The sequence below is a fragment of the Hordeum vulgare genome, chromosome 2H (genome assembly GCF_904849725.1).
Source record: "Hordeum vulgare subsp. vulgare chromosome 2H, MorexV3_pseudomolecules_assembly, whole genome shotgun sequence".
In the NCBI taxonomy this organism is placed as follows: Eukaryota; Viridiplantae; Streptophyta; class Magnoliopsida; order Poales; family Poaceae; genus Hordeum; species Hordeum vulgare.
This window is the reverse complement of record NC_058519.1, coordinates 81,416,310-81,442,445: the sequence shown is the minus strand read 5'-3', so window position 1 is coordinate 81,442,445 and position 26,136 is coordinate 81,416,310. Positions and strand designations below refer to the sequence as shown.

Genomic DNA, 26,136 nt, shown 5'->3' with positions numbered 1-26,136 from the left:
TCATGTCTAGCCTGCATCTTGCCATGTCATGCCTTGTGTTGCATCGGTGCTATTATTTATTGTTTCTTCCGCCTCTTCTTACGGGTAGACCCCGAGACTGACACTGCTGCCGGGTACATCTACGACCCTGCCGATCAGTCCTTTGCCGCAGAGCAGCAAGGCAAGCAAACCCCCCTTGATCATTCCTATATCGCCTATGTCTTTCTTCCTACTGCTTGCATTAGTATTTTGCTACTGTTGTAGCTAGCTCCTATATCTGATGCATAGCCTGTTTTTGATGAACTGATACTTTCAGTCTTGTAACTTTAATATGCTTAGCATAGGTGGAGCAGTCATCCCCTCTGACCCCGTAATTCAGTTGCCCCGCTTGTTTTCAAATCTCGATCTCTGATCGACAAGCCAGACCCGACACAGCACATTCACCCCCTTCGTTGTACGAGCTACAGAGATACTATCAGGTACCGAGGGTGACACCTCACTAAGTACTCCTGATGATATCTCTGTAGTATAGCTAGTCGGTCGTGGTTATCGAGGGTGATTCCTCTTTCACCATTCCCGATGACGCCCCTGTCGTGCAACCCCTCAAGTGTGGGACCCCCGAGGGTGATTCCTCTAAGCCACCTTGACGGGTACATCGTTCGGAATCCAACGAGGGTGATACCTCGGATTCCCCCCGATGTTACGACCACACAGTTACTCGACCATGTTACTGGGATCATTGGTGATTAGTTGTAAGACAGGTGGATTCCCGTGAGATTGTGTTGGTGGCCTAATTAAAATGCTAATGGATTTGGGTATTTGATCTGGGTTGGTCGGAGACCTTTTCGCACTAACCGGCTACGCGGGAAGAATTATGGGTACTCGGCGTCGCGGTATCAGCCGAAGCTTTTCAGATGCCAGCAATGTAGCGGCGCGCGCCCGAGTGGTCCCGATATGCATCGCGCTTGTGATTAAGGGATGCTAGTACTGACGTCGGCCGCCCACGCCACGTGCAGGAGCGTGAAGGGGAACTGGGCCCACGAACCCTTTGTGCTTAGGAGTTAGACCGGCGGGCTGGCCTCTCTGATTAGTCTTAGGTGGGGCTGCGACGTGTCGATATTCCGAGGCCGGACAGGACCCAGAAAAGTATGTCCGGCCAGAGTGTTATCGAGCGTGATGGGACATGTGGTGCACCCCTGCAGGGATGAAAATTAACTATTCGGATAGCCGTGTCCACGGTTACAGGACGACTTGGAGTTGTGCCCCGATCTTTTACAACTACAATTGTTACTTAACTGGAATTAGTTTGCCTCGGGATTGCTTCCTCGCAGGGAGTCGAGGGAGGATCTTTAGGGGTGACCTCACTTTAATATTGCTGCAACAATATGACTATTAGTGTTTTACCCGTGTTCTACTCTCATCTATTGCTGCAAGACCCTGAAGATGCTAGCCTCGATAGGACTAGGCCTTCTCTCTCTATTCTCGCATTGCTGCAGTCAGTCCACATATACCCCCCTTCTTTGATACTGATGCATAATTAGAATAGTTCTGATGTAAGACTTGCGAGTACTTTGGATGAGTACTCACCGCTGCTTTGCTCCCCCCTTGTCCCCTTGATCCGTTTGCTGTGACCAGATGATGGAGCCCAGGAGATGGAGGTCCCCGCCACCGACGACTGCAGTAGGCCTCGCCTCGTTCGATCGTTGTATCTTTTGTGCTAGCCTTCTCTAAGGCACCCCATGTTTTATGTCTGTACTCGGATATTTGTTGCTTCCGCTGACTCGTGTGTTTATCGAGCTTTCGTATTCTAGCCCTCGAGGCCCCTGGCTTGTAATATGAAGCTGATGTTATTTTATTTGGGTCTAGGTTGTGTTGTGATATCTTCCCGTGAGTCCTTGGGTTTGATCGTACGCATTTGCGTGTATGTTTAGCGTACGATTAAATCGAGGGCGTCACAGAGAGCTTGCTATTATATGGTCCTATGGCTGAGTAGAAATGACAAGGTTTTCAATGGTAAAAATTCAACTCGTTTGAAGGTTCTTTTCTGATGCACAGGTACTCTCCGTTCGTGGTCCACATTACAACGGATGCTATTTCGAGACCTCTTTACGGAGGCTTCTGTGTGACTTGAGAAAGTGGTGAGGGATATATTTATCCCACATGGATGGTCGCGTGATCTCCGGATAGGTCCTCCATAGGCGACGACGATTTAAGTCAACATGATTGTATTACATGTGTTGCTCTTCTACCTTTTGTACTTTGAGGCAGTGGATGTGTGCATCTTAGTTATGCAGAGCCGGGTGTATTACCTAAACTTAAGTAATAAAGGCCCTTCCAAAAAATGTGGTCTTTTTTCTTGTGCATCTTTTTATGGTTTCTTTAGAGACTTTGTAAGGTATTATTACCATGGTTGTTATGTACACTTTTAGGAGCAGCCAATCAAAGTCATTCAAATAAGAGATATGATCTTATTAGCTAGAAAACTAGGAGTGGACCTTGGAATTGAAATTTTGCATCCATATCCACAAGAAAGGGTGTGAACTTGTTATCTATAGAGGTAATATCACCAGAGGTCATTAAACTTGTGTCCGGTGTGCACTTTCATGCTAGATATTTGAACGTACATTTCTTTTTCATCCGGCTTGTCATTTGGTGCAAATATGATCACTTTGTTCGAGCGCGTGCATATTCACGTCTGGGTAGCATGCACGGGCCCACTTTCGGCGACCTACACTGTTTCGGGGTGACACACGTGCGGATCTATTGTACAGAACCCCCTCGAATAATTTTTATTTACCCAAAAAAGTCCCTGTAACACACGGAAGAGGCGACCCTTGTAAATTTATGGAACGGTACCTCGATATTGCAGGAAATTCATTTTTACTCCCTATCTCTTCGTCTCCCGGTCATTTTGAGGAGGCGGTTGTGCATCACGGTGACCGTCGGAGGAGGAATTGGATGACCCGCGTCCTCGACGTCTGGGTGAAGCAGCACCATCGTATGGTTAGTCTCTTCTCCACTTTGTGTTGTTTCTCTCCTTTGCTCCACGTTGTCTTTTATGTGGCACATATCGCCGAGGTAGGGTTCCTATATGGTTGGGCGATCACGATTAATTCATTCACGTACGCATTGTGAGTAAACGATCTTTGTCATATGCATTGCATTTGTAGGGTCTATTTCCCCTGTTTTGCAATTCAAGCTAGGTTTTTTGTGGGAGTTAAGAACAAGGAAGCTTTATGTGTGAAAAAGTAAGATAAAAAAACAGAGCAGTCGTTTTAAGGACAGATTCGTTAAGATGGTGGTTGATCAATCTTTTCACTAAGGTTGCGGGTCAAGATGTTTACTGATTTTTTTGTGAAACTGCATACACTGAATATGTTTACAAACTAAGTTAATTGAACATGCTCCACATTATGGGACTGAATTTGTTAATTCAAATGTTATCTTCACGTTATGTGATGTATTGTCAAGTGATAATTATATGTTTCTGTTGGAACTTAACAAATTACTTAACTGGATTGTTATCTCTCGTAGTGTTAACTAAATTTGGGGACTTAACCTGTTAACTGAATTTGTGTGCAGAACATGTTAACCTCTTGGACACTTGACCTGCTAACCAGCATGATTTCCTCTCTCTGTAGTTTAGATGACTAAGGGATGAAGTTCAAGAATGAACTTTTCTTTGTCATAGTTCATGAATGAACTACTCCTTTTGCTGGGGTAAAATGAAAAAAAGAAGGCATTGTTTTGTTTAGGTTTGGAAGACAAATGAACTTTTAGTTTGGAGCTATATCTCTCCCTGATAATTATGGATGATTTCCTTGTTGCAAACTATATATTTCCTGTTTAGAGCTATCTCTCTGCCTGGTAATAATCAGTATGTGCATTGGTTGATATTGAATATGCATATGCCTGGTTCATGATAATGGGCACTGTGTGCAAAAAGTTCATGGATAAATTCAATACAAATCTATACTACATTTCTGTTGCAAAATTCAGCACCGAGCTGCATTTTTTGTGATAATTTCATGGTTAAATTCGACAAAAAAATATACTGCATTTTTATTGTAAAAGTATAGATATGTGTGCAACAGATTTTTCTATGATAATTTCGTGGTTAAATTCACTACAAAACTGTACTGGATTTTCATTGTAAATTTCAATATGGAGTTGTACTATAGTACTTCCAAAAAGGGTTGTACTGGAGTACCTCCAAAAAGAGTTGTACTGCGGTACTTCCAAAAATGTAATGGCCTCGGATTCGAACCCAATAACTGCCAATATAACATGCAACATATGTCCAGTTGGATAAAGAGAGGAATGTGCTCATTTTTTGGCCACTCACCTCTTTTTCATTGTGATGTCTATCATCTCCTCTGCTCGGGTGCCCGGTGTAAGTAGGAACTTTTTTGCGCAAATAAAAATAATTCAAGGGGGTTCTGTGCAATTAAGCCGCGTGTGTGTTGCCCTGAAATAGTATAGGTCGCTGACAGTGGGCATGTGCATGCCACGCCAGCGGCGAATAAGCACGCGCTTGAGTGAAGTAACCGTATTTGTATAAAGCTCACGGCCACCTCCACTTTGTAGCTGGCTGGACTGAGTTCGTGCTTAGGGAAAAAACATCGTTCGAGCGACGGATGGCGTTCGTGCGCCGGAAACCTCCTGTGTCCACCTCTCTGTTCTTTCCTTTGATCGTTTGAGTTAGAGTCCAGAGAGAGAGAGAACTCCGGCGAGCTGTAGGCGAGGGCTCGGTTCCAACACCGATGGCCTTGACCCCGAGGTTGACCACACAGTTGTACAGGTCCTCCACCGCCAGCATCATCGATATTACCATGCACGCCCACACCGCCACCACACAGTTGTACAGGTCCTCCTCCCCCGCACCCGAACCCACACCTCGTGCACCTCCGCCAGCGACACGCCCCCACCCCCGCCCCCGACGAGGACGAGGAGCCATTGTAGACGTCGTCGAACCACGAGATGGTCTGCTGGAAGTCCAGCCGACCGCCCATTACGAGAGCAGAGAGAAATGATGTCGCACCAAAATCAGATCATGTCACGCGCGCCGTGGCATGGGGTGCAAGGGAAGGAGCAGGGACGAATTTAGGGGGGACGAGGGGGGCTATACCCTCCCTAACATATTGATTCTTCCACTATGATTATGATTGTTGCAGTCAAAAAGTTTCACTTCATATGAACTTTGCTCCCTCCACGAATAAACTTGTCCCCTCTACGCATGAATGTTGGCTCCGTCCCCGGGAGGGAGTGTGTGAGAGAGTAATGTACTTGCGGTCGGGTAGCTGAAATCCACGGTGCCGGTGAAGACGGCGGCGACGAGGGTCACGACGGCTGCAAGGACGAACAGGAGGGCGTCGCCGATTTCTCTAACGTTCGTGGGTGTTGAATATATATTTGTGCATGTATATTGTGTTATTGGACCCTCCTCCTAGTCCCTTGTATAGTTGAGGTAGATGTCCATCTTGTATTTATATATACGTGTCTAGTGCACCCAATCAATATTGAGTGTTGCACAGCCTAAACCTAATCTTCTATATGGTATCAGTTTCCTCCACGTTCCTGACCTAGCCGCCGCCGCCTCCGCGCCATCTCTTGCGTAGCCGCCGCCGCCGCACCCTCTCACGCGCCGCCGCCGCCGCGCCATCTCGAACGCCGTCGCCGTCGTCACTGCCGCCGCCGCCACGCCATTTCGAGCGCCGCCACCGCTGCCGCCGCCACCCCATTTCGAGCGTCGCCCCCGCTGCCGCCGCCACACCATCTCAAGCGTCGTCGCCGCCGCTGCCGCATCCCCACTACACGAGATGGTTTGTTGGAAGTCCGGCCGACCGCCCATTACGAGAGCAGAGAGAAGTGATGTCACATCGAAATCAGATCATGTCACGTGCGCCTGGCGCGGGCTACAATGGAAGGAGTGAGAGAGAGTAATGTAGCGGCGGTCGGGTAGCTGAAATCCATGACGCCGGTGAAGATGGCGGCGACGAGGGTCGCGGCGGCTGCAAGGATGAACAGGAGGGCGTCGCCGATTTCTCGAGCGTCCGTGGGCGACGAAGGGGGAAGAGAAGAGTGCGGCTATGCATTTTCCTTGGGTCAACACGAACGCCTGTACTTTGTTCCTTCTATCAATGTACTCCCGGCGTACGTGCTTTATATACCTGGTGCAAGTGGGCACACTCTGCTATCACTCCCAAGTCCCAACTATTAAATCGGAAACATAGCATTTGATATTTAAGGACAATTTGGCCACGAAGTAGCCACCGATGTCCACTCCCAGATCCATAATTGTCGATAAGCATCTGGTGACATGCTAATATGGGAGTGTTTAATCGAGCAGCTCATAGGTTTGCTAGAAGAGATGCGTACTCTGCATCTGCATCTCTATGTTAGAATTTCTTCATCAGGGTTGTAATGATTTGTTCCGTAATTAATATAAAAGTTCGTGAGGAAAATAGTGGATAAATAATATATATTGGAAAGAATCAAAATATTATCCACAAAAAAGAAACAAAATACCTTTGTCTGGAAGAATCGAAGCTCCTCTGTCTACTGCAAGGTGGTTTTATGGGCAGCCAAAACCCTCAAATTTGGCTACAGATGGGTAGTGGGGCAAGGGGACAAAAAATAAAAAAATTGGGAGGATAATTGGTTTGACCTCCCCTCTGCTCGTATGTCCAGTTTTGGCCCTTATATTCAATAGTGTGTGATTGTGGCTGAGGTTTGGGATGGCCAGAACATCAAACTGTCGTTTAGAAGAATGTTTAGCTCAACCATGATGGAGTCCTGGTATTGCCTAGAGCAGATCATCCTTGGGGTTGTTCTTTCTGACAGCAAGGATGCTCTCATCTGACAGATTCTCTGAGCATGTCCAACAACATTTGTATATTTGTACTCACTTGCTATTTTATAAATCTTAGTCAAAATATCTTCTTCAACAACCTTTGTATAAGTGGTTTTTCACTATTTTTTTTACAAAGCTTGCTATATTTACACCCACACTTTGCATACTTATCAAGTCAAAGACCAATTAGTAAATTTTTAACAAGCCTTCTAAAGCCTCACTTTGTCTCAATGACAGGTAAGTCTGTGTACTAGTGTATGTGATGCGCGTGCGCTGTGTGTGCACGTGTGTGCGCGCGTATGTACGTGTACGTGTACGTACGCGTGTGTGCTGCATTTGTACGTGTGTACGTGTGTGTGTGATGCATGTGTACGTGTACGTGTGTGCATGCATGTATACGTGTGTGTTGCATGTATACGTGTGTGTGCTGCATGTGTGTAAATGTACGTGTGTGTGTATGTGGACGTGAGTTGTGCTAGTATATATATATATATATATGTATGCTAGTGTGCAATCTATGACAAACTGTGCCACATGTCATTGTGTGTTTCGTGCAAATATAGCAATTCAATATACAAAGGCTACCAAACCAAAAACATATAGGCTTTGTAAACCTTCTCTCTTCTTTTGCTATAACAATTTTTTAGCAATCCAATATACAAAGGTTGTTAAAGATGCACTAACATTATAAATTTTAGAGTTGTACAACCTCCTTTTCCCCCCTATGAGATGGACCAAATAGAGGCAAACGCGCAATTCACCACAGATTCCCTCTATAACATTATCTTTACCTAATAATAATAAAGAGGCTATCGTTTCTGTCGGAAAATCCGCCGAGGCATTTTTATACAAAAGCCCCTGTTGATTTAGCTAATCAACCCGCAATCCCCAAGTAAGTCAACGAATCGGTACGTGTAAGAGTAAAAAAATAACCCATCGGAGCTGCGCTTCCCTGCCTCCCCATCGGAGCGACCAGCCCAGCTCGAGCTCCCGTGCCCGAGGCGCCCTACCGCACCGCGCAGCAGCTGCCGCCGCCCAAGCTCCGCCCGCCACTGGTCGCCTTCCGCCGCGGATCCCTGTTGCGAGTCCCCGTCGCCCCGTTCTGGATCGGGTCAGCCTAGCAGGGCGTTCGCCTCGCCTCGCTCTTGGATCGGGATCCAGGTCGAGTGCCTCGCCCGATCCCCGCGTTGACCAACCGCACCAGGCCAGCCATAGCCTCGTGCATCGGCCGCCCCAGCCCTCAGCCGACCTCTCCTCCTCGCTGCGCCACAGGACTCAGCCGGCCTCGCCAGTTCCTACTCGCCGGAGCTGCCATGGCCTGCACGTGCTAGCCCCTAACCTTCCTCCATGGCTCGCAAGCGCCGCCGCGCGGATCAGTGCACGACGGCGCCGTCACCGCCTCCGCCCTTTTGGACTAAACTTACTCACCGACAACCGGTGGTCGTATTCCCCCACGGTGCCGGTGCCCCCTCCTCCTCTGATTGGATGACCCAGTGAGCTCTCTTTCTCTGCTTCTTCTTCACGCGCTTGATGGATCTGCAGTTTTTGTAATCACTTGAACAAGGATTCCAGTTTGTGTACACATCTATATGTGCTTGGTATGTGGATAGTTATGTTTAAGAACTGACAATTGGTTCTTCTAGCTGGAAGGAGATGGTGAAAGATGCCCTGGATGCCATTGAAGTAGTAACATTCGACTATCCATGTGAGTTTATTCAATTCCATCTACTCCTAATTGTTTCTCTTTTATCTGAAGGTCCGGTTCTTAATGCTTGACCCATGTTCACTTAATGGTTGATTAATTTATCAAGCAACAACACTGCAGATATGTCGGGTGGTAAACGGAGGCCTCCCCCGAAGGCAGACAAGCTTGTCGACCATCATCTCAGTGTGGTGAAGAATGTTGTGGCAGAGCATCCTGGTCACCCGCTTGTTCTTATGAGGAAGTCTATGGGTTCGAGGTAACATTTAGTGGTGTGATAATGTTGTTGCTTGTGCATCTTTTTGGTTTGTCATATGATCTGACTTCTGAGTACACTTATGTGATGCTTCAACATTCTCAGGGTCAGCTGCATGGTAGCTAGCTCCGATGGTATCAGTGCTTCTGCGGTCATATGCTTGGGTTATCCATTGAAGGTATCCCCACTTTACAGTGTGCACTTAGTATTTGGATTGCTTCCTGGTCTGTCTCCTTATTGAATTGTTGTGCCTGTGTTCTTCAAAGCTCAATACTACAATACACACCGAAATGGATTTGGATCTGCATCACAATTTAATTGTTGTAGAATACAACTATGTATGCACAAAAATGGTTGTTGTATGCAGATGTGCATGCTATTGTTTCTCATTTTTGGTTACAACTATGTTCTGATATTTTATATGATAAGTCACTGCCATTCTGTATACAGTCAATTCACTTTCTCAGATAGAATCACAAACTAAAGAAGTTGTTCCTTTTGTTTTGTATCTTTGCTTTCTTCAACAGGAAGCGAAAGGGGTAATGAGGGATGAGATACTACTAAAGCTGATGGTTCCAACAATGTTTGTGCAGGCACTGAAGGAAAATAGTGCGGCTGGGCCTTGGCAGGCCAGATGGGCTCTACACTATTGCTCTCTCTCTCTCCTTTAATTTCTTTCTCTAAATTCCTTTATAGAAATTAGAAAGAAGAAGTAGAAATAGGGAAGGATGGAAAAGAAATGGCTAGGATGCATGGAAAATGTTGAAACTTTTAACGTAAAGCATATAATTTATACTTAGTTCAACAAAAGAAGTTTCAACCCATATGGAAGAGTTGAATTCAAACTCATTTGAATAGGAAGTAGATATTTGTAAGGTCTGAAAAAAGTTCTGATATTTGGTGGGGCTTGGTAAGGTGACAAAATAATTTATGGGCAAAGTTTGGGGACAAAAATTTAAGTAGAAGTGACATTCAATTTTTAACTATATAAGTCTGTTCATGGGTGATTCTAAATGACCGGAATATTTATTATAGCTTCCAAAAAAATTGTGTTTCACGTCCCATCTTATGAATTATTCTTTTAATTACATCTTTCCTCTAATATAAATTATTGCGACGTCATTGATTTAATTTATAGAGTTAGAATGGATGGTATTTTTTTCTCCCGTTGCAACGCACGGGCTTTTTTGCTAGTAAATTTTAAAGTTGTACAACCTGTTTTTATTCTCTCTATGTAGTCAACTGTAATACTCCAAGGTGCAAGTTTTCTTATAACTCTTATCCCACAATAAGCTCATGACTAGGACCAGGGCCGCTCCTGGAATTTCAGAGGCCATGGGGCGAACTCGATTAATGGGCCCTGTGGCCGTGGTGGTTTTTTAGATTCCACACACTTATATGAAAAATCTTGTAAAGCCATAATAAACAATGATAAAAAATTCAGGTAGATAATATTTGATGACAATGTTGTACCTTATGTTCTAGATCAAATGTCATATAAGTTATAAAGCACAACAAAAACGAATGCCTTCAACAATCATGAGAAATGACTTCGTGCATTTTTTATCCAAAATCATGAATAATAGTGTCAAGAATAATGACAGTTAATTGATCTGCTTGATCACTATCTGTTTTCTCCCAACTAGACAAGTGTTTTCAGGAAACATGTTTGCAAAAAAGGAGCGAGGGCGACACCTAAATGCTGGAAAACGGAGTAAATTACCAGCAACAATCTCCAGCTATATATATCCAAATCAAGAAAAAAAATGTTGCTCTTACAGGAATCAAAATTACTCCAGATTGAAATTGAGGGATAAAATAATCAGACAAAAAATACCTCGGTTGTTCTGCCGTTCCTTGCCCTAGCCGCTACTGTGCTAGTAGCCGGCAGCCTGTGCAATGGAGTCACTCGGCGTTGATCTACTCCAACCTCCGAAAAAAACGAAGTCAAAGCAATCACCATGGGGCCTTCTTGCCTTGATCAAAAGTACGTATATAGGTCGCTAGATTAGAAATTGGAGACGCAATCAAGCAAACTGCCACGGCGCCGCACAAACACGTGGGTTGCCTCTTAGGCTTTTGGGTTTCTTTTAGACATATCATATATGGGCCTCGCTGGCCTTTTTGTTTCGCATCAATATTGGGCCTACATTATATGGCTATGTATCCTTGTATATGTGCTAACTTGGGGCCCCTAGTTTGGCTGGGCCCGGGCCGTCGCCCCTGCTGCCCTGGCCAAGGGCAGACCGTACAGATGAGCCGACCTATTCTTTCTAAACTTGAAGTACACGTCAATTTTCGAGATATTCCTTTCAAAATAGAGGTCGTCATTAGGCCTGGTCTTCTTCAGCGCGGTCCAATGGGCCCACCCAGTATTGACTAACCGGTCGCCCCAGGACCCCAAAATCTCGGACTCCCTTAGTTGCTGTCCTTGCCCACTTCACCAACTCCATCGACACATTCTACCTTGTCGGTCGCCTGTTCTGGTGTGGGTATGAGTTCATCGCTTTCACCACCCACATCATCTTCACGCATTACACCAACATCTTCCCCACCGTGGACCGCATGCACACTCTGTCGTACCCCATCGACAACACCCCGGAGGAGGCAGTGAAAGGCGCCCGGAGGAGGAGCGAGGTGGAGTGGGAGCAAGGAGGAGCAAGCTGGAGAAGGCAGCACCCAGACGACGGCTAGGCGTTTAGATCTACCCATCTATCTATCTTTCTTTTTTCGCAAAATCTATTTATCTATGTTTGTCTTCTGTTATCTTATATGTTCGTGTTGTGGCTTGGATGACCCGAATTAACTATGTAAGTGGTAATGGTGTTGTCTATGCTACTATAATGATGATGTTCTATCTACCCGCTTATTTATGTCGTGCTTGATGTTTTATCGAGTTGATCTATGTGTTGGTAATAAAAGTAAGATTCCATTATATGAACATGCAACCATGGACATGCAACGACGGACATGCAACCATGTTCATGCATACAAAGAATCTATCTAGTTCATGCATCAGAAAAATTGAGCAAGTTACAATACATACATATGTTCATGCGGCCATGCATGAATGGATCTACCTATCCTCCTTAAAAAATACATACATATGTTCATGCAGCCATGCAGCCCTAGCTACACATGTCGGCCGACCGCAAGAGACGCAACTCCTTTAGCTAGCGAGTGGGCCTCGAAATTATTTTTGGTGCCTGCTTTTTTCTTCCCGTCGTCATAAGCACACGACCACACCAAGCAGGTGTGCTTGTTTTATCTTTGGGCCTGCTTTTTTCTTTTAGTCGTCATCAGCCCATGGCCCAATAAATTTTTTTTGACCCTAAACTCTACACTGAACTCTTTGTTAACTGAAGAAGGGGCTGCAAGTGTATGCGATAGAGGAGACCAAACTACTATGTCCCATTAGAGCAACGGTTGAATTGTTGTGAAGAGGACTGTAGTTTTGGTGATGTGGTCTCCTCATGTTTTGGTCACAATTCAACCTCGCATAACCGCATTTTATTATAAGGGGAAGCAAATAATCCATGGACAGAGGATACAGACTTCATGAATTGTTGCATTTTATTCATTACGGGCTAGAACTGTAACTCGAAATATGGTCATTACAAGAATTCACACAAGTTATGCTTGATATAACTTCAGCTAGCAAATGCTTTATGGTCTAACTGAAACTACTAGCTAGTCACACTAACTTAAATTAGAGACCCCTGAAACTAGCTCGACACATTAGCTGAAACTCTAACGATTTCTAGCGATTGATGAACATCAAGTAAAAGAAACCCATAGCAATGATACAACAATAAAATGCTCCCGCCATCATATTTGCTTGCTGCTTCGAATCAATCATCTGCTTTAATTTCTTGTTTATTTTCTTCAGTTCCCCGTTCAGGTCCATCATTGGATCGGCTCTATCAGCCAAATGAGGGGCGGGTTCCATAGCAAGCGCCCCCATCAAAATTGAGCTCTTGGGTTGATGCCTCCAATTTTAACCTCTCAATGTACTCATCGAGCCACTCGAAATGCTCACATTTCTTCAAAACTTGAAAAACAAGGGTTGGCGGCGCATGAACCCTAGATCCACCACCCAAATTCGACGAAAAAGAAAGAAATCAGGAGAAATTATACCATATGATTGGTGAAGTACACAGATCTAACCTGCCCCAGTTGTAGCCTCCTCAAGCATTTCACAAACTCGTGCCCATGGTTGCCATTTTCTTCCTTCACACAAGTCAAATGCTTCAGAGGCTCCATGCGCGGTCAATGGGGCATCTGGTCAACGGCAGTGGACCGTACTGCCGCCATGATTGGTGGGAGATCGAAGTCAAGCTAGACATCACTCGTCGGCCGATGTTGCCATGCTTCATCGCCGGAGATGAGGAAGAGCAGGGTGTGGGAAAGGAAAGGATAAGGCAAGCAATGGGGCCAACTCAGGCTCGTGTCGGCTCGGGCACGTAGATCAACACGAGCATGCTGATGTGGATAAGTTATGGGTCCCACATGCATCTGAGTAATTTGTGGGTCCCATGTTGATGCGGATAACCGGTGGGTCCCGCGTCATAACTCAAATCACTCACCCCTTGTGTCTTCCATTTTACACTTAAAGATGGTCATGTCACATAGGAGCTATACTTGCCAACAAAAATGTCGCACGAAAGCTATTTTGGTCAACTATGTTGCATACTTTCCAATTCACATCAAAAAGGTCGCACATGAGCTATTGACCCATAGTCTTGAGTTAGATTTGGCTCAACAAATTCTGAACCAAGTCAAAAGGTGAAATGCGGCATGTCACGACACCTTGAGGCCATGTTCGATTGATCTCCTCAACTCATGGATTGACGGGGATTGGGGAGGTTTAGGGGGATTTTGATTTGCAAGAAATTTAATCCCCTTCAATCCAAATCAAACCTCTTCATACCCTGCCTAACCGAACAAGTCCTAATTGGGATTGGTGCGTGCCTTTGGTGCGGGTAATGTTTGCTGGTTAGAGTGTCTCCACCTTGAAATAAGCTTTAAAGAAATGCAACAATGTGAGCATCCCCATATGTGTTAGTAATAGTAAAGAGAAGAGGTAATATTACTCAGAGTCATTAAACTTGCTTCAGATATGTAATTTGATGTTAGATATTTGAAAATACGCATTTTGGTCATTCAACTTGTCATTTGGTGCGGGCGTGCACAGGCTCGCCGCGCCCCGCTCACGCACTCCCCCACGTCCCGCACTCCCTGGATCACGCGCCCGATGCGCACGAACGTAGTTGATGTGATCCCGAGTCATGTGCCCGACGCAGTCATCTCTCCACTCTTCTCGCCAACTAACAACAACCCACGCGCACGCACGCGTGGATGCACACACACACACTCTCGGTCACGTACACACACGGTCCCTCTTGAAGTGGCCGCATTCATTGCAGTGGTAGCAGCGCCCATGGCGGTTCCCGCCGCTGCTCGACGCCACGCTCTTGCCGTCGTCGTCGTCCCGAGCACCTCCGTGTCGACGCTCCCATGCTGCCCACTGCGCCGCCATCATGAGCAGCTGCTCACCCCCGCGTTCGCCGTCGTCTTGTCCACGACGCCGACCCGCTTGTCGAACGCGCGCAGCCGCCTGAGCGCCTCGTCGAACGCCATGGTCGCCGTGTCGCAGAACTGCTCGATGCCGGCGACGACGGGGAACAGCCGATCCGGGACGGTGTCCAGCAGCTTCTTCACGAGCACCGCGTCGCCCAGCGTCTCCCCTAGGCTCGCGAACCGCGCCGTCATCCCTGCCAGCCTCCCGGCGTACGCGTCCAGTGCCTCGCCGTCCGCCATCTTCAGGCGGTTAAAGTCCCCGCGCAGCGTCGCCAACCTCGCCGCGCGGACACGATCGGCGCCGACGAACCTCACCTTCAAGGAGTCCCATACCTCCTTGGCGGTGAGCTTCGTTGCCACCTGCAGCAGCATGTCCTCCAGCAGCGCTCCAAAGAGCATCGCACGCTGCCTTGTCCTTCTTGGCGTTGACCGCCGCATCGCCCGGCGCCACCGCCTCCCACACGGTGTGGACGTCGAGAATCGCCTGCGCCTTGATCGCCTACACCGTGTAGTTGTCCGGCGTGAGCATCGGCATCGCCATCGACATCGATCCGCTCGCGCCGCCGTCGTGTGGGACGAGCGCCATGGTCCCCAGTGATCTCTTGAACCGAAGCTCTGATACCAATTGTTGGAACCGAGCCCTCGCCTTGCCTTAGCCCTCGCCTACAGCTCGCCGGAGTTCTCTCTCTCTCTCTCTGGACTCTAACTCAAACGATCAAAGGAAGATACAGAGAGGTGGACACGGGAGGTTTTCCGACGCACGAACGCCACCCGTCGCTCGAATGATTTTTTTTTCCTGAGCTACAAAGTGGAGGTGGCTGTGGGCTTTATACGGGCGTGCACAGGCTCGCCGCGCCCCGCTCACGCACTCCCCCACGACCCGCACTCCCTAGATCACGCGCCCAACGCGCACGAGCGCAGTCGACGTGATCCCGAGTCGTGTGCCCGACGCAGTCATCTCTCCACTCTTCTCGCCAACTAACAACAATCCACGCGCACGCACGCGCGGACGCACACATACACACTCTCGGTCACGTACATAAGCGACCTGCCATGGACCGAGCCCGACACGCCCAGCGCGCGCCCATACACGTGCTCGACGCGTCCGACTCATCGCCGCGGCTTATTACGCCCAACAATCGGCTCGCGCCCCAAGTGGCGGCGGTTCAAGTGGGAGCCCCTCGCCGGCGACGAAGAGAAGGGGAGCGCCCCGCTCACGCACTCCCCCACGACCCGCACTCCCTAGATCACGCGCCCGACGCGCACGAGCGCAGTCGACGTGATCCCGAGTCGTGTGCCCGACACAGTCATCTCTCCACTCTTCTCGCCAACTAACATCATGATCCTGGTCCAGATACCCATGTACAACGAGCTGGAGGTGACCACAATCTTTTATTTTGGACCTTGACGATAGCTTACCGCATTTCCCAGTCAGAATCTTTTACAGTATTATTTAGTTGATTATCTCGATCTGTTATTGATCTCCTTGCTGTTTTGCGAGATTAAATACTCCCGCCGCGTGTTACTAATTTATTTCCTGCTTGTAGGTGTATAAGCTGTCGATCGGGACGGCATGTGAGCTCAAGTGGACAAAGGACAGAATGATCGTGCAAATGCTGGACGATTCCGCCGATCCGTTAATCAAGGTAGACTTTGTTTTAAAATGCCGGTTACGCCGTTGAAGTCTTGAAATAGGTTTTTGTTCCGTATTATAGATAAAGCAAACGATTCATATAATTCATAAACAAATTTAACGATAAAATAGCAGTCTGGGGTAACTGTACATTCTCATCCAAAAAACACACGCAAAAAAAGCCACCTAGCGACGGAGAACATCGACCTTAACGGGAGGCCAGTCGTCACGCCGGCTATTGAAGTCTGAACCTCAGTTTCATAGAAATGTGAAACACCGATTACAAAGTAGATGTATGTACATCCACACCAGTATACTCACACGATGGCTATTGAAGACCACGACAATAGAAGTGCTTTAAGATTGATGGAGTTATTATAAATGCCTCGCTATTAAAAAGAACGTCACCTTCTATTAAAAAAAAACTTCCAATCATTTGATTATAGATTAACTCATCATGTTTGCATGGTTGCTCCATATACATCTAGATAGGATAATCGTTCAAGTAAAGATTTCCTTTCGCTGAATAAATTACTTTAAGCACAATTGTTGTAACTTGCCTACTTTATTTTAAAAAACTAGGGAATCAAAACACTAACCAAACCCTCCCAAGTAAGGGAGTCATAGAGGCTGAATAGCAGTGTAGTAGAAAGGAACGCATAAACGAAACCACCTTATATGAATTGGTTGTTTCTATGTGCCGGTCTAATCGACCGATCGCCTCAGGAGCCGTCGGATGGCCCCACACATAGAGTGATTATCATCCTCATTGCATCCCATAGCCTTTTCTGCATGGTTGTAATGTGTCTATAAAGTAAGACCAACCAAAATTCTAACCATGCATTGTTGGTGCACTTCGCCCTCACAACAGCCTTTGGAGAGCTAGCAATGTCGTGGCCATCTCCCTTGCAGCCTAACCCCCCCCCCCCCCCCCGCCGCCGCGTTGGTGAATTATAGTGTCTTCTGACGCACCACCAGTAGTTGATGATCACAACAACATATTGGTTGGAAACCGCCATCATAGGACCTTGCAGCATCGTCGAGCAAGCTCACATCACCATAGTGCGGGATTTCAAAGCGCGCTTCCCTTGACACAACATTGGCGCTCACCATCATCGGCCTCGTGGCACCGGCTATCCACGATTGCAACACCCATCCAGCACATCGGCTCCCCTTGCATCTCATGTGGCCAGCGGTTGCACCCTTCACAATCCCATCGACGACATTGTAGCACTGTCGCACCCGATAGTAGCACCGCGTGACTGCAATCGCAACAGAGTACCTGCAACACCATGTTGATCTTGCTGTCGTCGAAGCCGTCGATGGACATGGCCACTTGCAGTACATGTGTGTGGTGCGTGTCTCTCCATGTAGCTGGTCGTATGCTTGCAAGATACATATCATCTTCCTCTGTCGCCTCGATGGTTCGGCACAGCCCCGATGACAGCATCCCCTTCCGCCCCCTTACTCTTCCTAATTTTTCTCTACTTTCTCTAGGAAGTGGCGGCCGTGACATAAGAGAGCAGCCTTGCGTTCAAAAAAAAGAGGTAGTAGCCAGGACAGAGAAGAGCAGTGGTTGAGCTGCAGATGCTTCTTCTTTTTTTAATGAGCGGTTGCAGATCGGGCCGTGAATGGCCTGGGCCAGTGGAGACAGCAGGCCTTGACCGTTTCTTTTCCTTTTTCACATTTTTTTATTTTTTGCTTTACTTTTCTTACTTTTGCTTATACTTACAAATATTCTAAATATGTATTATCAAAAACACTTTACATATAATATTTCAAAATGCCAATCAAGCATTTGAAAAATGTCAAAGGTGTATATAAAAATTGTTTCTCATGTATACGAAAAATGTATATAAAATATATAGAATGTTTATGACAAAAATAGATCATGTATTTAAAAGATATTAATCAAGCATATACAAAATGTTAATCAAGTTTTTGAAAATTTTCAAACACTCATTTGAAAAGTGGTAAATGTGTAATAAAAAAGATTTTCTCATGTATACGAAAAATGTGTAACAAAACACATACAAGGTCTAAGAAAAAATATTGATCATTTATTTAATATATTTTTATCATATATACGAACAATTCACAACATACATGTTGATCATATATACGAAAATTAACAACATACATTTAATAAAAATAGACATACATTTCAAAACGTTAATTATGTATTCCAAAAATGTTAAAAAATAAAAAAATAATCCTAATATACATTATGTGTGACAAAATGTCTATAGACATTAGAAAAATGTTCACGGTGCATTTAATAAATGTTGACCATGTATTCAAAAAAATATTCAAAACATGTAAGAAAAATGTACATCGTGCACTTAAAAAATGTCCCAATGTGCATCAAAAACAGCTTCATGGGTACACAAAAAATGCAGATAAAGCATTAAGAACAAGTAGACATGTTATGCAAAATAAAAGAAAGAAACAAAATAAAAGAAAAGAAAACCAAAGGGTGGAAACAAAAGAAAAACAACGCAAATGAGTGCAAACAATGAACCGAGTAAGAACCGAAGGAAAACAAAGATATCCATAGAAAATAGGAAAAGAAAAAGAAATACAAAACAGAGAAAAATGATGAAAACGTGGAAAATAACAGAAAGCTTATAAAGCAAAGAACAACAGTAGAAATATAAAGAAATATAAAAATAAGAAACCCAGTAAAGAAGCAAGAAAATATAAAGGAAAAAACAAACATAAATAGAAAAAGAAAAAAAAAGAAACTGGCGGTGAATGCTGCCAATCACAGAGCGAGCTAGGGCGGACGAAAAAAAATCCCTAAGAACGGGCCGACCCAATACTGTATACCCACGAAAAAGCGGCATGCGAGACGAGCGAGATATAGCTCGCGGTTGCACACACTTATCCGGTCGAGCCAGAACAGGTCATGTCAAGAAATATCTCTAAACTTTTGTTTTTTGGCCTAATTTAGCACTACTCTTCACTGAATTTCGTTGTGTTGGCCTAAGGCCCAGTTCTTTTGCCAGAATCTTGGGATTCTCCCAGAATCCGAACCCTCCCGAGCTTCTTCTAAAATCTTTGACCCCTATTTATTTTACAATCATAGCTAATTAAATCTTAACTAGATAGAATTGTAAAATAAATGAGGGTCAAAGATTCTGAAAAAAGTTGAGAAGGGGTCATATTCTGAAAGAATTCCCACGTTCTAACAAAAGAACTGGGCCTTAGTTTGGTGCAGCCATAGCTCCACCAATAGATAAGAGGCAATGTGGGGGAAAGCGGGAACCGCCTACCTGCCGCTCACTGCGGCAGGGACCCCCGGACCGCACAGGGGGCGCCCCGACTGGGTCGGCCCAGTTTTTTTTTTCTATTATCTTTTTATTTTTTTGTATTTTTTTCTTTGGTTCGTTTATTCTTTTCTTTTTTCATTTCTTTTTTATTTGAAGCAAACACATTTTCCGAATTTAAACAATAATTTTTTTTAAACGTTAACATATTTGGAAGCGCGGACAATTTTTTAAAGTACGCAAATTTTTTGAATTTTGATGAGAACATTTTAAAAAGGAGAAATTTTTTAGAAAATCTTGAACAAATTTGAAAGTGTGAACATATTTTAGAAGCACCAATATTTTTTTAAATTTTGAGAAAAAGGTTTGAAACTGAGAACAATTTTAAAAAAACATGAACAAACTTGGAAGCACAAGCAATTTTTTAAAGCATGAATATTTTTTGAATCTTGAGAATAAAATTATGAAAAGGAGAACAATTTTGAAAAACACCAAAAAAAATTGAAAGCACGAACTTTTTTTGAATTTTTCGGGCTTTCAAATATTTACGGAGTTTTTAAAAATTGTTTGATTTATTCTTTTGTCATCCCTACGTGCATGTTCGGCTCCAGATCCAGTGGTGTCGCTTCCGATTCGATCGGGAGATGACGCGGGATAACGGCGGCGGGGCTCCGCGAGGCGGGGAAGCGATGGACATCGGTGCGAGTCGGGTCAGGTCGGGATCCAACGTGGCGGCACATAGTGGAGGCCGACGGCGACGCTCCATGGCCAGCGATGACGCTCGGCGCTCCCGTAGATGGAGTGAAGAGAAGGGAGAACAGGGACGGCACGGCTACCTGCTCCTGGTCCGGCGACGGTTGTGGTCGCCTGATTCAGATTCGAGCCCCGGTGTCCAGGCTCCTCTCCTCCCGGCCGCACGACTTGGGTTGCCCAGCCGCTACTCTCCCTACCCCCGCGCACCTCCTCCGCATGGCAGCTTCTCCCTGTGCACGTCGACATGCCGTCGCCGTCGCCTATGTCATCTCCATAGAGGCCAGCGTGGTGTTTCCTTTCCCTGGCCTTGCCCGACCTCCTTGAAGGTATGTTCGTTGGTGTTCAGAAACGAGTGAACCACCCAGTGTGAAAATATCCCAAAGGAGCAGCTAACAAGATATCATTGATCCTACTATAGTATGTACTCTCTGTTTAGATCGGTTAAGGGCCAATTTCAATCAAGCATATAACAGAATTAACTGCAGCAGTACATAATCACATTTAGTTGGTGTTCAGAAAATCAAAGTTTTTCAGCTGTTTTGCATAATAAAATTAATACAATTTGTTTGCACTTTCAGTTTAAAATTAATTACAACTTTCGTGCCATAATCATGCCAAAAGTATAGGATGTGAACTAATTTTAAAATGAGTACATGGATCGTTTGGCAAAATAATCACCAGGCATGACCAACAAGCAGAGCGGAGCTAGGAAGATTTCAGCCATCTCTCATCTCTCTCTTGTGATTACATATGGTATTTATAATCCCAGGAACCAATTAATGTAAATATATTAACAGGACATACTTCTTCTTTTTGAAAGTACTAGGAAAATTGTTTGCGCGTTGCAACGGAAAAAAAGATAGATTTTATCATCACGGTCCACCCACGATGCTTTTCTAGCTCTTCAGTATTTACATCATCGATCCATGTAAATGGAGTTATTCATAATGCAGGTATTGCATTGAAACAATGACATAACAAAACAACATCGTGGGCATGATGATAAAATTTATCTTTTTTTTCATTGCAACGCACAGGAAATTTTCCTAGTATTACCAGTGATTTTTGGGGGCGTCTGTTTTTCAACAAGTATCATACGTTAAATTTGTCGAAGCGCTTGCAATAGAGGAGGCTCTCGTTGGCAGAGAATTTGATGATCCGACAAGCGAGGATTGCGACAAACTGCTTAAGGGTGATTAACACCCTGAACGACGATTCTTTTTTTTTTCTAGAATACGCACTAGCGTACATATCATGCATTAAAGAATGAGAGGAGGAAAGAGCCCCATCCACGAGTGGTCAAGGTTTACATGTGTTTACATTTGAAAAACAACGCCACCGCCACCATGCCTCACAAAGGCCGGCCAAGACCTAACTACTCGTGCTAGCCCACCTAGCAAGCACCGACAAGCAAGTTGACATGTCGTGCCCAAACATCCCAACCCTCGTCCAAGCTCTGCCTTCGGCCTCAATGCGAGCAATGGTCGTCGTCGTTGATGGTGAGGCTCCCTCAAAGACGATCTTGTTTCTATGCTTCCATAGCTCCCACAGACACAAAGAGATCAATGTGGTGACATCCCTTTGCCGGATCCCCATGGACGAGCACGTCGTGAACCACTCCACCGCGAAGTCCTCCTGGCGAGGTGCCCATTCTGGTTTGCCCAAAGCCGCAAGCACGACGCTCCACACCGTTTGGGTAAAGACACAAGATAGCATAATGTGGTTGATCGTCTCCTCTGCCTGATCGCAGAAGGGGCAAGCCGCCTGGTGGGGAAGCCCTCGCCACGCCAACCTATCCGAGGTCCGACACCTTTTCCTGGCGACCAACCAGTTGTAAAAGCGACATTATAGAGGCGCCTTAGACTTCGAGGCAAAGACCACATAGTTTGCTCTCACGAGGCCCCAAAAATTTGCCGCATAAGCCGATCTAGCAGAGTAGAGACCATTTTCCTCCGACGCCCATCGAACTGTGTCTCGCACATCTGGCATTATGTGAATCACGGCAGTCACCGACCAAAGGGTCATATACTCACGAAGTGTGCCCTCATCCATGTCTGGGCCAATGGTCATAGCCCATCTGCCATCAGTAAGCGTCTACGCGACGGTCATATTCCTCCTCGTTCTGTGAGGGACGCGCTGATACAGATTTGGCGCGATCTCCTGCGCCCTGTATCCATTGATCCTCTTGTCTTCCCAGAAGATTGCCCTATGCCATCGCCGACCGTGGTAGATGTAGCCGCTAGGAAAAGCCTCTTGGCATCATTAGAAACCTTGATGTCCATCCCCTTCCATGGCCTATAGTCATCCGTTTTCTGCAGCCATGGCCACCTAGCCTGAAGCGCAATGTTAAGCCACTGCAAGTCCGGAACACCAAGTCCTCCCGCCCACTAAGGAGTGTAAACAGACTTCCAAGCCACCCGGCACTGACCACTGTTACCATCTGCCATGTCAGCCCAGAGGAATCCTCGACAGATCTTATTGATGGCCTTGATTGTTTTTGCCGGTAACTAGATGGCAAGCATGGCGTGAACTAGAATGGCACAAAGAGACGCTTAAACCAACACCAGGATGCTGCTCGTGGGCAGCTGTGACAGCCCGATGCCAACATTCCAGAAGATTCCCTTTCCTTTCCGTTTTTGTCGTGTGTCTATTTTTCTTTTGTCGCATCATGCGCATCATCTGCATTGTATCGGCATCTCCGTTGCCACCAGTTTTCTAAAGTTGCATCCGTTGTTAGTTGCTGGTTCTCGTCGTTGTCCGTTCTGAGCCCGACCGCACACGCACGCCCCCGCGACATCGTCGAAACCCTGTTTTAAAAGTGTGCGTAAAACTTTCTCTGATTGGGTTGAGATTTGACGTGCGGTGTTATTTAATATAGCTAGGCCGCCTGTCGAATTTCGTCGCGATCAGAGTTCGTGTGGTACCCGAACGGTCGGCCGTAGCGGCACCGCATTCCGGTTAACCGAGCCCCTCTTTTCTCTATAAATACCCCCTCCTAATTTTTAGACAACCATCCCTCTCCACCTCAAAAACCGCGCCCCTAACCCTAGCCTCCAACATCTCCCGCAGCCAACTCCACCCACCCCAGCCGCCGCGGGTCCGTCGAGCCCACATCGGGCCCGGCCGAGCCCATCCGCCGCCGCCGCTCGCATGCGCCCCCTGCCCCCGTCGCGACCTCCTCCTGTAGCGCGTTGCCGGACCCACGCCGCCCCAAGCTCCACATGTGCCCCGCCGCCGACAGCAGCTCGCCGGAGCACCTTCGTGGGCCGGAGCCGTCGCCCGGTTCTTCCCCCACCTCACCATGGCGCCTCGGTCCCGCAGCACGCCGCCCTGCTGCATCGCCAGCGGGTCAACGGAGGCCAGCCCTGTGCCCGCGGCCTCCCTCTCCCCCGTTGACCGCGTCGGATCCCGACCTCGCACGACCTCACCGGGACCCCCTCGCCTCCGTGCGTCGCCGGCAGGTCCACCGCCGCCGCCATGTGCTCCTGCGGGGAGAGAGATGAGGACAACGCTCGGCCTCTCCCCAGTTGACCGTGTCACTCCCCTGCCTCGTGTTGTGGGCCGCATCAGGCCGGTCCAGCTAGGCCGCCTCGACCAGGCCGCCTCCCGTGGGTCCGTTCGGTCTCCAGCACCGACCTAGGCTGGCCCAAGAGGCCACTAGGTGAGCACCCCCGAGCCCACTATCCCTCGCCCGGGGCGATATTTAGTTGTATTGCGTTCGGGCCCTGCTGTAATTCGGCCCGTGGAGGTTTTTATTTCTTTCGGCGATTTAGTTAATTTCAGGGATATTAGTTAATTTCTTTTGCCCGTATCTTTTTAACCGTGTATCGGATCGGAGTGATTTAGATATGTACCTTGTGTAGAATTTTGTGTCGATCATGAATTTGCAACTTGCGTATTTGTTTGATTTAGTTTAGCATGTCAAATGCATTGTTTACCGTGCTGTCTAGATAGGATAGACGCCGTATTTATTTTCCGCGCGTGTTCGAATTGCTCGAATGTCGTATTAGAAATGCCCATGTTTTAGGAACCATTTTCCCATGCATTTTAGAGCGGTCATTTGTATTTTTGCGTGTAGGGAATTGCCACTAGTTTATTTTTCCGTATATAGGATATTTTCCCATATTTATGTGTGGCATTATTTTGTGTTGCAACCCCACATATTTTATATGTTTTCGGGGTAGAAAATCCATGGGATTTTTCTGTGCAATTAGTTTTAGCTTTTGAGCAAATTAGTTCGCGCGACATTTTGCCTTGATGCCCTTTTGTTTAATTCGTAGGATCTATTCCGTGCTTCGTTTGTCGGAGTTGTCAACTAGGAACTTGTTCTTTGATGTTTTGTCTAGCCCCTGGTATTTTTAGTTGCAATAGAAATGCATGTTTAGGTGTGTTTTGATTGCCCTCAAGTTGCTAGAAATAGTGCTGATTTGGAGGAGCTGAAATATTTCTAAGTCTGGAATCTGTTATATTTTGTTGTTGTCTTGTCTTGCTTGCATCTTGTGATCTGTAGCTCTTTTGAGGTTGGTCCAATGGAGTTAGTTGTACCCCTTGTGTTTCTCTACCATGCTGTAAATTTGCATGCCATTTGGAGTCCTATAGCTATAGGTTTTGATGCTGTCAATATGACTTCAGATCGAAAACTGCACTTTCATGAGGTGTAATTTTCACTAAGTCTAAAATAGTGTGTGAGATGCCATTTTGTGTCTTCTCTCCCTAGTGATCCATGATGCCATGTTAGTTGTTGTTAGTTGTTTGTAGTAGTGCTTCTTGCCCTCTTTCGAGTCATGGCTTGCTTGAGTTTATCGGAGTTGTGTAGCCCGTAGTTGTGGGGTGTAGAAAATGCTATGTGGCTGATTTTGGCAGATTGTAGTGATATCTTGTTTTGCTCGTAGTTTTTGAGCCGTAGCTCCGATTTGATCGTGTCCTACATGAAACTTGCTTAGAATCTCGTGTAGTTTCATTTTCCCTTGCTGGTTGTATGTTTTGGAGTGCTCGTGACCGTCGTTGCACACATACTGCATTCATGCCATCATATCTTGCGGTGCTTGTATCTTTTGATCCGTAGCTCCGTTGGAGATGTTCTTTATGTGTAGATCGCTTGAAATGACGCGTAGAATCACGTGAACCTATTTGTTTTGCTGTTTAACAATCAATTAAATGTGTTAATTCAGATCTGGATAGAATTGTAAATTAACTTGTGAGGTCATTTCGGAGGTGCTATATTTCATTTCAGACCTCACTTAAAATGCCTAGATAGGTAGCTTAATAATGCTTCACCTCTTGCCATGTTTAACCACATTTAAAATTGCCGAGTACCTAATCAGGATAGAACTAAATAATAAACGTGGAGTTTCGTCAATATGCAATTCGTTGCATATTGAACTTCACTTAATGTGTAGTGTTTGAGTGTTGTGAATTGTCATGCCGTGACTTGCATGTATTCAGCTGCTCATGCATCATTTGTGTTTTGCACCGTGTGGTGAATATCGTGTGTTGATTCTTGTTTCCGGTTTTCTCCGTCTCGATAGAGTTCCGCAAGCGAGTCGGATTGTGAGGACCCGTTCGACTACGTCGGTTCGTCTGCTTCACGGAGGCATTCTTCTTCCAAGCGGGATCTCAGGCAAGATGACCATTTCCCCAGATACCATTACTATCATTGCCATGCTAGTTTACCGTTTCTATCGATTATGTCTCGTTGCCTACCACATGTTCAATATCAGCCTCTCAACAATGCCATGAAAACCTTCAACCTGTTCAACCTAGCAACAATACCACATGTTTGGCTACCGTCCACTATGCATAGACGGTGTGTCCTGAGAACGAGATACGCGGCTCCTATCGGGTTCGTCGACACACCGGGTGGCCTTGCTGGATTAGTTTTTCCTTTGACGAGATATCTTGTGCATCGGGATTCCGGTGATGCTTTGGGTAATCTCATAGTTGAGGTTTTCCACTAGGGAATCCGACGAGATCGCGAGCTTCGTGATGGAGGATTTCTATGCAGCTTGTGGTTATTTGTGATGGACTAGTTGGAGCACCCCTGCAGGGTTAAATCCTTTCGGAAAGCCGTGCCAGCGGTTATGTGGCAACGTGGAAACTTTGTTTAACACT

At 46.1% G+C, this 26,136-nt stretch overlaps 1 protein-coding gene across 1 annotated transcript; it reads left to right on the top strand.

Annotated features, from left to right (window-relative positions):
- The first annotated feature begins 8,179 nt into the window (after positions 1-8,179).
- LOC123425591 lies at positions 8,180-11,484 on the top strand. The gene is made up of 6 exons (XM_045109281.1): positions 8,180-8,325; positions 8,476-8,537; positions 8,658-8,793; positions 8,896-8,968; positions 9,318-9,383; positions 11,290-11,484. The coding sequence occupies exons 1-6, from the start codon at positions 8,180-8,182 to the stop codon at positions 11,482-11,484; spliced, it is 678 nt and encodes a 225-aa protein (XP_044965216.1).
- The last annotated feature ends 14,652 nt before the right edge of the window (positions 11,485-26,136 follow it).

Excerpts from the sequence above, each read along its gene's own strand:
- LOC123425591 (XM_045109281.1), top strand. The coding sequence starts at position 8,180 with ATGGCTCGCAAGCGCCGCCGCGCGGATCAGTGCACGACGGCGCCGTCA. Across the intron at positions 8,326-8,475 it reads TCCTCTGATTGGATGACCCA|CTGGAAGGAGATGGTGAAAG; the intron begins GTGAGCTCTCTT and ends TGGTTCTTCTAG. Across the intron at positions 8,794-8,895 it reads AGGAAGTCTATGGGTTCGAG|GGTCAGCTGCATGGTAGCTA; the intron begins GTAACATTTAGT and ends CAACATTCTCAG.